Source organism: Pleurodeles waltl, chromosome 6 (assembly GCF_031143425.1).
Source record: "Pleurodeles waltl isolate 20211129_DDA chromosome 6, aPleWal1.hap1.20221129, whole genome shotgun sequence".
Taxonomy (NCBI): domain Eukaryota; kingdom Metazoa; phylum Chordata; class Amphibia; order Caudata; family Salamandridae; genus Pleurodeles; species Pleurodeles waltl.
Genome location: NC_090445.1, coordinates 131,586,049 through 131,601,232, shown reverse-complemented (window position 1 = coordinate 131,601,232; position 15,184 = coordinate 131,586,049). Strand labels below are relative to the sequence as shown.

The window sequence follows — 15,184 nt, the reverse complement described above, 5'->3', positions numbered from 1 at the left end:
GGGGGAGGCGTGGTGTTCAGAGAGGGAGAGAAGCATAGCCTTCTGTTCAGTTTACCTTGTTACTACTAAGTTGTGCTATACCAAATTTGTTATCAGGTTTTCTAGATCAGTACTGGAGAACACGTGTTAGATTTCTTTGATAATATATGTTCGGTGGCATGTGTAGCTGCAGATACACATGCTGTGCACAGTCCGCCGTCTGGTGTTGGGCTCGGAGTGTTACAAGTTGTTTTTCTTCGAAGAAGTCTTTTCGAGTCACGAGACCGAGGGACTCCTCCCACTTCGGTTCCATTGCGCATGGGCGTCGACTCCATCTTAGATTGTTTTTTTTCCACCATTGGGTTCGGACGTGTTCCTTTTCGCTCCGTGTTTCGGGTCGGAAAGTTAGTTAGAATCTCAGAAAAAATCGTCGGTATTGTTGCGTTCGGTATCGGGTTAGTTAGAACAAATCGACACCGAATCTTGAAGAGCTCCGGTGGCCCTTCGGGGTAATTTCGATCCCCCGTCGGGGCCTGGTCGGCCCGACCGCGTGCGACTTCAAGACTGATGGAACGGACCCCGTTCCGCTTCTGTCCTAAATGCCATAATAAATATCCGTATACGGATCAGCATCTGGTCTGTAACTTGTGCCTGTCCCCCGAGCACAAGGAGGATACGTGTGAAGCCTGTCAAGCGTTTCGGTCGAGGAAGACGCTCAGAGACCGAAGAGCCAGGAGATTGCAAATGGCGTCCACGCCGACAGGACAACAACGGTTCGAGGACGAAGAGGAAGCGTTCTCCATCCACGAGTCGGATTCGGGGGAATCCGACGCCGAAGACATAGCAACCGTGAGTAAGACGTCGAAAATTAGGACTCACGAAAAGTCCACAAAAGCCCAGGGGACGCCACTGCCAACAGGCCATGGCTTAACCCAAAAACTAGGTGACCGAGCCACGGCACCGAAAAAGGGCATGCTGGTGTCGAAGTCATCCGACTCCGGTCGTGATACCGCCACACAGCAACCTCGGAGCCGAGACACCGGCTCCGAGAAACTTCGGCGCAGAAGATGTTCGGCACCGAGATACCACACCGAAATCAAAGAAAACTTCTTCGGAGCCTAAAAAGACTACCAAAACTGTTTCGGTACCGAAAAAAACCTCGGTACCGAAAATTAGTTCCTATACAGAGGAACAAGGACTAAACACCCAATTGCATAGATTTGGGGAAGAGCTTCAAACTGTAGAAACTGACTACACGCAAAGGAGGCTTCACATCCAGGAAGACACAGAGAAGATAACCACTCTTCCCCCAATCAAGATGAAAAGGAAACTTGCCTTCCAACAAGGGGACAAGCAACCACAAGATAAGGTGGTAAAGAAAGTAACACCACCACCTTCTCCACCACAATCAACACATGCATCACCGGCGCAAACTCCACCACTAACGCACTCACCAGCTCATACCACAATGAGCCAGGATGATCCCGATGCATGGGACCTCTACGACGCTCCAGTGTCTGACAATAGCCCAGACTCGTATCCAACTAAACCGTCACCACCCGAGGACAGTACATCATATGCACAGGTGGTAGCAAGGGCAGCCGAATTCCACAATGTCTCACTACATTCGGAACCTATTGAGGATGACTCTCTTTAACACCCTGTCCTCCACCCATAGCCAGTATCAGAGCCTTCCCATGCTCCCAGGAATGCTAAGGCACTCAAAAAAAATATTTCAGGAGCCAGTTAAAGGCAGAGCCATAAATCCAAGGGTGGAGAAAAAAATATAAGGCACCGCCCACAGACCCAATATTTATTACAACACAAATAACACCGGACTCAGTAGTTGTGGGGGCAGCTCGTAAGAGAGCCTACTCTCATACATCAGGCGACGCACCACCTCCAGACAAGGAGAGCCGCAAATTTGATGCAGCAGGGAAAAGAGTTGCAGCACAAGCAGCAAATCAGTGGCGTATCGCCAACTCGCAAGCACTCTTGGCAAGATACGACAGGGCTCATTGGGATGAAATGCAACATTTCATCGAACACCTACCCAAAGAGTTCCAAAAAAGAGCGCAACAAGTGGTGGAAGAGGGACAAAGTATCTCAAACAATCAGATACAGTCTTCCATGGTTGCAGCCGATACAGCTGCAAGGACAATAAACACTGCAGTCACAATAAGGAGGCATGCATGGCTGCGCACTTCTGGGTTCAAACCCGAAATCCAACAGGCTGTGCTCAATATGCCGTTTAATGAACAGCAATTGTTTGGGCCGGAGGTAGACACTGCCATTGAAAAACTAAAAAAGGACACCGATACAGCCAAAGCCATGGGCGCACTCTACTCCCCGCAGAGCAGAGGCACATTTCGGAAAACACCTTTTAGGGGAGGGTTTCGGGGTCAACCCACAGAAACCAACACTTCACAAACAAGACCACCTACCTACCAGGGTCAATATCAAAGGGGAGGTTTTCGGGGACAATATAGAGGAGGCCAATTCCCAAGAAATCGGGGAAAATTTCAAAGTCCCAAAACCCCTCAAAATAAACAGTGACTCACAAGTCACACAACCCCTTCACACAACACCTGTGGGGGGAAGACTAAGCCAATTCTACAAATCTTGGGAAGAAATAACAACAGAAACTTGGGTCTTAGCAATTATCCAACATGGCTATTGCATAGAATTTCTCAAATTCCCTCCAAACGTCCCACCGAAAACACACAATATGTCAAAACAGCATATAGATCTTCTAGGACTAGAAGTTCAAGCATTACTACAAAAGGACGCAATAGAATTAGTACCAAGCCTACGGGAAAACACAGGAGTTTACTCACTGTACTTTCTAATACCAAAGAAGGACAAAACTCTGAGACCAATACTAGATCTCAGAACACTAAATACCTACATCAAATCAGACCACTTTCACATGGTCACATTACAAGACGTAATCCCACTGCTCAAACAGCAAGACTACATGACAACATTAGACCTAAAAGATGCGTATTTCCATATACCGATCCATCCTTCCCACAGGAAATACCTAAGGTTCGTATTCAAAAGGAATACATTACCAATTCAAAGTGTTGCCATTCGGAATAACAACTGCGCCAAGAGTCTTTACAAAATGCCTGGCAGTAGTAGCTGCACATATCAGAAGGCAGCAAATACACGTGTTCCCTTACTTAGACGACTGGCTAATCAAGACCAACACGCTAACAAGGTGTTCACGTCACACAAAATATGTCATACACACCCTTCACAAGCTGGGTTTCTCCATCAACTATGCAAAGTCACACCTTTTGCCGTGTCAAACACAGCAATACTTAGGAGCGACAATCAACACAACAGAAGGGATAGCCACTCCAAGTCCACAAAGGGTTCAAACATTTCACAAGGTAATACAGGCCATGTATCCAACACAAAAGATACAAGCAAAAATGGTATTAAAACTACTAGGCATGATGTCCTCATGCATAACCATTGTCCCAAACGCAAGATTGCACATGCGGCCCCTACAACAATGCCTAGCATCACAATGGTCACATGCACAGGGTCAACTTCTAGATCTGGTGTTGATAGACCGCCAAACATACATCTCGCTTCTATGGTGGAACAGTACAAATTTAAACAAAGGGCGGCCTTTCAAAGACCCAGTGCCACAATACGTCATAACAACGGATGCTTCCATGACAGGGTGGGGAGCACACCTCAATCAACACAGCATCCAAGGACAATGGGACATACATCAAAGGAAGTTTCACATAAATCACTTAGAACTGTTAGCAGTATTTCTAGCGTTGAAAGCATTTCAACCCACAAATACATTCTGGTCAAAACAGACAACATGACAACAATGTATTATTTAAACAAACAGGGGGGGGGGGACACACTCGACACAGTTGTGTCTCCTAACAAAAAATATGGCATTGGGCAATTCACAACCACATTCGCCTAATAGCACAATTTATTCCAGGGATCCAAAACCAGCTAGCAGACAATCTCTCTCGGGATCACCAACAAACCCACAAATGGGAAATTCACCCCCAAATACTGAACACTTACTTTCAAATTTGGGGAACTCCTCAAATAGATCTATTTGCAACAAAAGAAAACTCAAAATGCCAAAACTTCGCATCCAGGTACCCACACCATCAATCCCAAGGCAATGCTCTATGGATGAATTGGTCAGGGATATTTGCGTACGCTTTTCCCCCTCTCCCTCTCCTTCCATATCTAGTAAACAGATTGAGTCAAAACAAACTCAAACTCATACTAATAGCACCAACATGGGCAAGACAACCTTGGTATACAACACTACTAGACCTGTCAGTAGTACCTCATGTCAAGCTACCCAACAGACCAGATCTGTTAACACAACACAAACAGATCAGGCATCCAAACCCAGCATCGCTGAATCTAGCAATTTGGCTCCTGAAATCCTAGAATTCGGACACTTAGACCTCACACAGGAATGTATGGAGGTCATAAAACAAGCTAGAAAACCTTCCACTAGACACTGCTATGCAAATAAATGGAAAAGATTTGTTTGTTACTGCCATAATAATCAAATTCAACCATTGCACGCATCTCCAAAAGATATAGTAGGATATTTACTACGTTTGCAAAAATCTAATCTAGCTTTCTCTTCCATAAAGATACATCTCACCGCAATATCTGCTTACCTGCAGATTACTCATTCAACTTCCCTATTTAGAATACCAGTCATTAAAGCGTTTATGGAAGGCCTAAAGAGAATTATACCACCAAGGACACCACCTGTTCCTTCATGGAACCTCAACATTGTCTTAACAAGACTCATGGGTCCACCTTTCGAGCCCATGCATTCTTGTGAAATGCAATACTTAACGTGGAAAGTTGCATTTCTCATTGCCATCACATCTCTAAGAAGAGTGAGTGAGATTCAGGCATTTACCATACAAGAACCATTTATTAAAATACACAAGAATAAGGTAGTTCTAAGGACAAATCCAAAATTCTTACCAAAGGTTATCTCACCGTTCCACTTAAATCAAACAGTAGAATTACCAGTGTTCTTCCCACAGCCAGATTCGGTAGCTGAAAGAGCACTGCATACATTAGACATCAAAAGAGCTCTAATGTACTACATTGACAGAACAAAACTAATTAGGAAGACAAAACAACTATTCATTGCCTTTCAAAAACCTCATACAGGAAATCCAATTTCAAAACAAGGCATTGCTAGATGGATAGTTAGGTGCATTCAAACCTGCTATCTTAAAGCAAAGAGAGAGCTGCCTATTACACCAAAGGCACACTCAACCAGAAAGAAAGGTGCTACCATGGCCTTTCTAGGAAATATTCCAATGAACGAAATATGCAAGGCAGCAACATGGTCTACGCCTCATACATTTACTAAGCACTACTGTGTAGATGTGTTATCTGCACAACAAGCCACAGTAGGTCAAGCTGTACTAAAAACTTTATTTCAAACTACTTCAACTCCTACAGGCTGAACCACCGCTTTTGGGGAGATAACTGCTTACTAGTCTATGCACAGCATGTGTATCTGCAGCTACACATGCCACCGAACGGAAAATGTCACTTACCCAGTGTACATCTGTTCGTGGCATTAGTCGCTGCAGATTCACATGCGCCCACCCGCCTCCCCGGGAGCCTGTAGCCAGTTAGAAGTAGATCTTGAACATTTGTACATTTGTAAATATATTACTTCAAACCTTTATTTTGTACATACGTACTCATTCCATTGCATTGCATGGGCACTATTACTAGCATACACAACTCCTACCTCACCCTCTGCGGGGAAAACAATCTAAGATGGAGTCGACGCCCATGCGCAATGGAACCGAAGTGGGAGGAGTCCCTCGGTCTCGTGACTCGAAAAGACTTCTTCGAAGAAAAACAACTTGTAACACTCCGAGCCCAACACCAGACGGCGGACTGTGCACAGCATGTGAATCTGCAGCGACTAATGCCACGAACAGATGTACACTGGGTAAGTGACATTTTCCTTTTAATGCAGGTTTGCTGTATTGGATTTCAAAGTAGATAAGCTTACTCTAGGATGGTGTAAGAAGAGTGAAATTGCTGTTATGGCCAGTGTAGGAAACTGTCCCCTTGTTCGCAGAACATCGCCCCACCCCCAAACAAAAAACCACAACCTTCGAAACAGGCCCTGGCGGGACGTGTGTGCTTTACCTGAAACTATAAAATTGTTTTCCCAATTGGAACACCTCTAGCATACAGATAAGTCCTGCAGCATATATTGTGCCACCCTAATGGACCCTTCACCTAAGACATGCACACTGCCACTGCAGGTTGTGTGTGTTGGTGGGGAGAGAAAGTCTCAGGGTGCCATGCCCACAAACCACTGCCTGCGGCATAGGTAAGCCACCCCTCTAGCAGGGGTTACAGCCCAAGACAGGGTGCACTATACCACAGGTGAGGGCATAGCGGCATGAGCAATATGCCCATACTAAGTACATGGGCTGGTAGTTTGTCATTACGAACTCCCCAAATCCACGATGCCTTCACTGAAGACTGGGAAGTTTGGTATCACACTTCTCAGAAATATAAACCCACACTGATGCCAGTGTCACTACTTATGTCCAGCTACACAATGCTAACTCTGAACCTGGGCATGTTTGGTATCAAACATGTCGGAATCATAAACCAATACTGTTGCAAGTATTGGAAATATGATTCCATGCACTATGGGGGCTCCTTAGAGGACCCCCAGCATTGCTACCACCAGTCTTACAGGGTTTTCCGAGCAGCCCAAGCGGCTACCACCCCTCAGACAGGTTTCTGCCCTCCTGCTGCTTGATCTGATCAAGCCCAGGAAGGCAGAACAAAGGAATTCCTTTGGGAGAGGGAGGTAAGACCCTCTCCCTTTGGAAATAGGTGTGACTGGCTTGGGAGGGGTAGCCTCCCCAAACCACTTGTATACTTTAAAGGGCACATATAGTGCCCTCTGTGCATAAACCAGTCCACACTGATTCAGGGATGCATTCACCCTCCTCAACCCCCCCCCGTTCTGGGGTGAAACTGGACAATGGAAATCATCACCCCAGGAGTGGTGCTCAGAGCTACTCGAGAAGGTCCCTGGTTTCTGCCATCTTGCTTCCAAGGTTGGCAGGGAACTCTGGGAGCATCTGATAGGTGCTTACCTGGCTAGGTGACCAATCCCCCTTTCAGGGCTATTTAGGGTCTCACTCTGGGGGGGGGGGGTCCTCAGATTTGGCTTGCAAGACTCCAGCAGGATTCCTCTGCAACCTACACTTCAACGTCTGGCCTCCAGGAACCAACTATGCTGCAAACCATGAAGATGACTCTTCTGCAACTTTGTTTCCACTGCTCTTGCCAGCTGTGCATCCTCAGAAGACAGCAACTCTTCAGCCTACACAAGAAAAAGAAGGAATCTCCCTTAGAGTGAAGGAGTTACTCCCCTGCATCCGCAGGCAACTGCTGCAACGATAACTGGCTGCGTGGATCTCCTCTCATCCTGAGCCGCGTGGATCCTGAATCATGGGTTGTGGTCCGCAGTAGTCCTCTTGGTCCTAGCCTTTGCTTTCCCACGCAGGGCAGTATCCCTCTGTATTGCGTCTCTTGCAGCTGCCAAGGCTTGTTTGCATCTCCTCCAAGGGATCTTCAGAAGACGTTTAGCTCCAGTCCCCAGCACTCCTACCTGCGAAGCACAGCCCTGTGTGTGGTTCTCCTGCCGCGTGGAATTCCTTCCTGTAGTGCTGCCTGGGCTCCTTGTATTCACATTCTATTTTTTTTGGTGTATAGTTTGTGCTCCTCCTAGGGTCACCATTGGTTATCTACATTTGCACTGTTTTCTAACCTATTCTATGCCTATATCGGATTACGGGTGTACATAGTGCGTTTACTTACCTCCCAAGAGAGTATTGCCTTTTTAGTAATTTTGGCATAGTGTCACTGAAATAAATACCTTTATTTTTGTAACACTGTATGGTTTATTTCACGTGTTGCATTTCATGAACTCTGCTTGTCTCCTAGATAAGCCTTGGCTGCTCATCCATAGCTACCCCTAGAGAGCTTGGCTTCTAGACACTGCCTACATTTCACTAAAAGTGGATACCTGGACCTAGTATAAAGCATAAGTACTTTAGGTACCCACCACACACCAGGCCAGCTTCCTATATAGGGGCACCCCTAAACCTTGTTCACCAGATTCCTGGTGACCTCAAGAAAGAAGGACTGCTATGCCGACCCCAGAAGTGAAGACTCCAGATGACAACTGACTTGGCCCCAGCCCTACCAGCCTGTCTGAAGGTTCAAGACTCCTGTTCCAAAAAGGCAACATCCTGCAGGACCAGCAACCTCTAGAAACTCCCACCGCCCCCAGAGGACTGCCTGCCCAGCAAAGGACCAAGACCTCCTGAAGACAGTGGCCCTGTCCAGAAGAAATCTTCCAAAAGGACCCCAGGCCAGTGTCCTGAAACCATGGGTACTTACCTGCAATCTGTTTCTTCAAAGTGCCCCCCAGTCCTCATAGGATTCCACTGAAAACCTAGCGCCAACTTTGACCTCTGCACCTGGGCAGCTCTGTGTTGCTGATGGTGCACCTTTGGGGGCAACTTGAACTTTGACCTGTGGACATCCTAATCCCCAAAGACTGGGATCTTAAGTAGAGTACTTGCCTGTTAACTGTGCTAAACTTTACCTTCTCTAGGACTGCATTGGTTCCTATGAGAAATTGCACCAAGTGTCAACTTTTAAAATTGAAAAGTGTTACTTGTAAACTGCTTTATCTGCGAAACCTAAACAAAGTACATTTGATACATATGCTTGATACATACTTACTTACAACTGAACTTACCTCCAACAAAGATCTTTTGGTTCTAGTAATAAAGTAACCAAGTAAAGTTTTGTTATATAATAACATTGGCCTGGAGTTAGTCATTGAGTATGTGCCTCCTTTCTTGACTGTGTACAACAAATGCTTTGCACTACCCTCTGATAAGCCTAACTACTCGACCACACTACCACAAAAGAGCGCATTAGCATTATCTACTTTAGCCCCTGTTAAGCCTCTGGGGAACCCCTGGACTCTGTACACACCATACCTCATTTTGGTATAGTATATATATAGAGCCAGCTTCCTACAGTCAGCAATCCAATCAGCACAATGCAAAGTGTGACATCAATGTGGTACCCAAAGCGATCCTCTCTATCGGGACCCTCCATGAAAGTGCTCACCGCAAGCTTAATACATGAACAAAATCACTACAGGCATGTTCCAGTACCATTAAGCTTTTCTATACCAGCCAGGATTCCTCTATAGATTTGCTGAAGACATCTGGATTTCGGAGATCAGTGTTCTGTCCAGAATAATCTAGATGCTCTGCTATGAACAGATCACTAAAAATAACTTTATCACACTTGCCTTCAAACATTACAACTAGTTACCCTGCAATGTGTTTCTAATTCTTTTGGGTTCTATGGCGAACACCTCAGACTATCAGTGCCTAATCTCTCACGAGCTGTGTGGGATAAGTTTCTCAAAGTTAGTGCTCAACAAGTACTCTATGCCCATAGTTTTTTTGAGTGCAGCATTGAATCATCATGGGCGGCCTCAGCAACACATGATCACATGATATTGCAGCCTGTGTTTGTACCTGCATGCTCTGTCCTTGTAGGTGAAGTCTGTCCTTGCACACAACTTCGTAGAAATCGTAGTACTCCATGAAAGATTTCTCCATTACACTCCTGCAAGAAAAAAGGTGTCTCAGCACATTACTATATACAGAAAATGCACCACACAGCCGAAGAGCCACCTAGCAGCCACACACCGAACACAGCTTGAGGCATATGTCAACTTTAGATGCTGTAACAGCAACAGAACTCACTCTATCAGTAACAGTGGCATGTTCGAGAACTGTGCACAAGATCACACCATATAATGACTACTGTTGTACAGACGTCCCAGTACTAGTGGGCACATACCAACAGTACGCTACAAAAACGTATACCAGCCTGCAACCAACACTGATGCTGTGGACGTATAGAAAAACCGTGGCCCATGCCACACACAAGTTGAGCTTCAAAACCGCTACACTGCTAAGCGATGTACAACTCTGGGGTAAAAAGAAACACCGAAAGGTTTGGCCATTTGTAAATTAAGATTTTATCTGTATTTACACAGAGAAGTTCAAGTCCTTATCAAGCACGTCTCACATTCATACCGTCCTTCATGTCTGCGCCTCACTCAAAACAAGATCAACCCTAAACGTAACACCCACCCCATCTTTCTAAAATGTCACTCGAGGGTGACTAGATTTAAAAATTATCAACACTAACTTTCACAATTTGAATTTTCCTATCGGCCCAACCCTGTCAAGAACTATTAGCTTTCTCTGACAGCTGTGATTCTTACCATGCCACTTTCTGCCCCGCCACCCCTCCCACATTGCCATTGAATACCTAATCTCGAGTTAATTTCAAAATGCAATTACCATTAACCAATGCCGCCTGAAAATATGGTACAATGTCTAAAGACAGTTATTCCTGCCTTGCCGTCAGCCAACAGAAAAGATATGGCACAGCTACACAGCATCTTGCATGTTCAGAAGGGTCCACAGCCTTGCGTACATACCGTAAGGTTTCTGGGCACAGGCACTTTCCCTCCAGCATATCACACACTGCTACTCGGATGGTTTCGTGTCTGATGCATTCATTGTAATTTTTACTATCCCCGCAGTGTCTCTCCTACAAACAAAAGAAACATTTAGACCCTCAGCCCCTCGATAATTGCTTTCTATACAGAGTATGGGAATGACAGGACCCCATGCTTGACTTAACACATCATATAAAAAGGATTAACATTATATTTGATCATTTGAAGGTGGGCAAACCAAGAAACAAATGGGGATTCTAAAGAGGGCAAAAAGAGAGAAAGAAAAAGGGTATGAAAGTGCCATAAAAAGTACTAAGTTTCCAAAAATAGAATCAGTCTTCGGCCGGTCTGTCAGAAGGCTGTGCTGCAAGACTTAGTGTTTAGAATTCAGTGGGCATACCATTTGTTGTTGTCAGTTTACAATTCAGAGGGCTTAAAACCTGCCCACAGCATACCATTAGTTATTTTCAGTGTCACTCATTTGCAATCTTTAAATTGCTTAGCTCCCATAGGCTTTCCTTCCTTCTTTGTGTTAGATTCTCCCTGGAGCATGGACCAACTACGCGTGTTATTCCTTGTCTTTGTTCTTCCTTGTCTTTTTGCACAGCACTATTTTTTAATTACTTATATGCACTATGCTTTCCTACTTCTTTTAACAGGAATACAGCTTATTTATGTTGCTTTCGCACTAGCTGCAGTCTCCTAATGACTGACGTTTTAGTTACTTACATCCACAACCGTACTACTCTATGACATGCCAGACCACTCCATTCTGCAGAGTGCTGCTTCTACTACTGTTGCTATACAAACATGGCTAAAAGATATGGGCAAAGCCAATAACTCTCACATAGGCAAGACCTACTAACTTTGCCAGTGCTTGTTTAATGAATGGTGGGAAGATGCTATGCCGAAGCAGATGGCACGTTGTAAGGGACATTCTCACCTGCTCAAAGCCAGGTTCATTGTGATATGGGTTCTCAGTCATCAGAGACTGGATGGAGATGAGGACGGAGGAGATACTCTGTGCCGGACTCCAGGCAGGGCCGGTCCAGGTGCTGAAAAAGAGGTTTAAAGCCAGTGCATTAGGCTCACAACAAACAAAAGCAACAAATGTCAGCAAGCACAATCTAAACTCAAGCAGGTAACTCCCATTTAGAAGCAATCTACAAAACCCAATTCTTCCAACAACGAACACCAATGGTCTCTGAATGGACATTTACAGACTGCTTTCTTATAACTACAGCAGGCAAAAGTTTCCAAGCAATTGAGGCAAAGGACAGTGAGTCAGTAGGTGCAACTAGCAACTGGATAGAAGTCCTCCCATGAATGCTTTCAAAATAAATTGCATCAGTCTATTTTAAATAAATGGGCCTGGGGCACATGTAGTCTCCAAGTACTTTCGTTTCAGTAGGTACCAATATGACACTACACAACTACTACATGGGTGCAGGCTTTCGCTGTGGGCAGAGCAATCATCACCCTCTGTGCCAGTCGGCCACTCTCTCACGACCGCCAGAATGAAAATGTCACTTACCCAGTGTACATCTGTTCGTGGCATCAGTCGCTGAGATTCACATGTTCTGCATTAGCTCGCCATCTGGTGTTGGGTCGGAGTGTTACAAGTTGTTTTTCTTCGAAGAAGTGTTTTCGAGTCACGGGACCGAGTGACTCCTCCTTCTGTGCTCATTGCGCATGGGCGTCGACTCCATCTTCGATTGTTTTCCCCGCAGAGGGTGAGGTAGGAGTTGTACTATAGTAATAGTGCCCGCGCAATGAAATGTGTAAGTATGTACCTATTAAAGGTTTAAATAATATATATACAAATGTACAAAATTGGAGGTAACTTCTGAACTGCTACAGGCTTCCGGGGAGGTGGGTGGGCACATGTGAATCTCAGCGACTGATGCCACGAACAGATGTACACTGGGTAAGTGACATTTGCAGTTCGATGGCATCTGTCGCTGTAGATACACATGTTCTGCATAGACTAGTAAGCAGTTATTTCCCCATAAGCGGTGGTTTAGCCTGTAGGAGTAGAAGTTGTCTGAAATAGAGTTCTTAATACAGCTTGACCTACTGTAGCTTGTTGTGCGGATAGCACATCTATACAGTAGTGTTTGGTGAATGTGTGAGGCGTAGACCATGTGGCTGCCTTACATATTTCATGCATTGGGATGTTTCCTAAAAAGGCCATTGAAGCACCTTTTTTCCTTGTTGAATGTGCCCTGGGAGTAATGGGCAGTTGTCTTTTTGCTTTAAGGTAGCAGATTTGGATGCATTTAACTATCCATCTGGCTATACCTTGTTTTGATATTGGGTTACCTGCATGAGGTTTTTGGAATGCAATAAATAGCTGTTTAGTCTTTCTGATGTTCTTTGTCCTGTCAATGTAGTACATTAATGCTCTTTTGACATCTAATGTATGTAGTGCTCTTTCAGCCACAGAATCTGGCTGTGGGAAAAAAACTGGTAGTTCTACCGTTTGATTTAGATGGAACGGTGAAATAACTTTTGGTAAAAATTTTGGATTAGGTCGTAGGACGACCTTATTTTTATGTATTTGTATAAAAGGTTCTTGTGTTGTGAACGCTTGAATTTCACTTACTCTTCTTAAAGATGTAATGGCGATGAGAAAGGCAACTTTCCAGGTTAGGAATTGTATTCCGCAAGAGTGCATGGGTTCGAAAGGTGGGCCCATGAGTCTTGTTAGGACCACGTTTAGGTTCCATGAAGGAACAGGTGGTGTTCTTGGTGGTATAATTCTTTTAAGACCTTCTATGAATGCTTTGATGACTGGTATCCTATACAAGGAAGTTGAATAGGTAGTCTGCAGGTATGCAGATATTGCTGCAAGGTGTATTTTAATAGAAGAGAAGGCTAGCTTTGCTTTTTGTAAATGGAGCAAGTAATTTACTATATGTTTTGGAGTTGCGTCTAGTGGTTGTATCTGATTATGATGGCAGTAACAAACAAATCTTTTCCACTTACTTGCGTAGCAGTGTCTAGTGGATGGCCTTCTGGCCTGCTTTATGACTTCCATACACTCTTGGCTAAGTTGTAAGTGTCCGAATTCTAGGATTTCAGGAGCCAGATTGCTAGATTCAGCGATGCTGGATCTGGGTGTCTGATCTGTTGGTTGTGTTGCGTTAACAGATCTGGTTTGTTGGGCAGTTTGATGTGGGGTACTACAGAAAGATCTAGCAGTGTTGTGTACCAGGGTTGTCTTGCCCACGTTGGTGCTATTAAAATGAGTTTGAGTTTGTTTTGACTCAATTTGTTTACTAGATAAGGAAGGAGAGGGAGAGGAGGAAAAGCGTAAGCAAATATTCCTGACCAGTTCATCCATAGGGCATTGCCTTGGGAGTGCTTGTGTGGGTATCTGGACGCGAAGTTTTGGCATTTTGCGTTCTCCTTTGTTGCAAATAAGTCTATTTGAGGTGTTCCCCAGAGTGTGAAGTAGGTGTTCAGAATTTGTGGGTGGATTTCCCATTCGTGGACTTACTGGTGATCTCGAGAGAGATTGTCTGCCAGTTGATTCTGGATCCCTGGAATAAACTGTGCTATTAGGCGAATTTGATGGTGGATTGCCCACTTCCATATGTTTTGAGCTAATAAGCTTAACTGCGTAGAATGTGTTCCTCCTTGTTTGTTTAGATAATACATCGTTGTCATGTTGTCTGTTTTGACAAGGATGTATTTGTGGGTTATGATTGGTTGGAAAGCTTTTAGTGCTTGAAAAACTGCTAATAATTCTAGATGATTTATATGCAGTTTTGTTTGATGTATGTTCCATTGTCCTCTTATGTTGTGTTGATTGAGATGTGCTCCCCACCCTGTCATGGAAGCATCTGTTGTTATTACGTACTGTGGCACTGGGTCTTGGAAAGGCCGCCCTTTGTTTAAATTTATACTGTTCCACCATAGAAGCGAGAGGTAAGTTTGGCGGTCTATTAACACCAGATCTAGAAGGTGACCCTGTGCTTGAGACCACTGTGAGGCTAGGCACTGTTGTAAGGGCCTCATGTGCAGTCTTGCGTTTGGGACAATGGCTATGCATGAGGACATCATGCCTAGGAGCTGTAGTATTGTTCTTGCTTGTATTGTTTGATTTGGAGACATGTGTTGAATGACTCTGTTGAAATTGTGAATTCTTTGTGGAGTTGGCGTTGCTACTCCTTTTGTTGTGTCTATTATGGCTCCTAGATATTGCTGTACTTTGCTTGGCTGAATGTTGGATTTTGCAAAGTTGACGGTGAACCCTAATTTGTAGAGGGTTTGTATGACTTGATTTGTGTGGTTTGAGCATTGTGTGAGCGAGCTGGTTTTGATTAGCCAGTCGTCTAGATACGGGAATACATGTATTTGCTGCCTTCTGATGTGTGCAGCGACTACTGCTAGGCATTTTGTGAATACTCTGGGAGCGGTTGTTAAACCAAAAGGCAATACCTTGAATTGGTAATGTATTCCTTTGAATACAAACCTTAGATATTTTCTGTGTGATTGATGTATTGGTATATGGAAATATGTGTCTTTGAGGTCTAGGGTTGTCATGTAGTTGTG

General features: G+C 44.6%; 1 protein-coding gene across 1 annotated transcript in view; it reads right to left on the bottom strand.

Annotated features, from left to right (window-relative positions):
- Positions 1–15,184, bottom strand: part of UBE2Z (ubiquitin conjugating enzyme E2 Z) — a 54,426-nt gene that overhangs the window by 11,842 nt on the left and 27,400 nt on the right. Inside the window, exons 4-6 of the mRNA XM_069237574.1 lie at positions 11,568–11,679; positions 10,604–10,716; positions 9,627–9,717 (exon numbers count right to left, since the gene is read on the bottom strand). Of these exons, the coding sequence (XP_069093675.1) occupies positions 9,627–9,717; positions 10,604–10,716; positions 11,568–11,679 (316 nt within the window). The remainder of the gene's footprint in view (positions 1–9,626; positions 9,718–10,603; positions 10,717–11,567; positions 11,680–15,184) is intronic.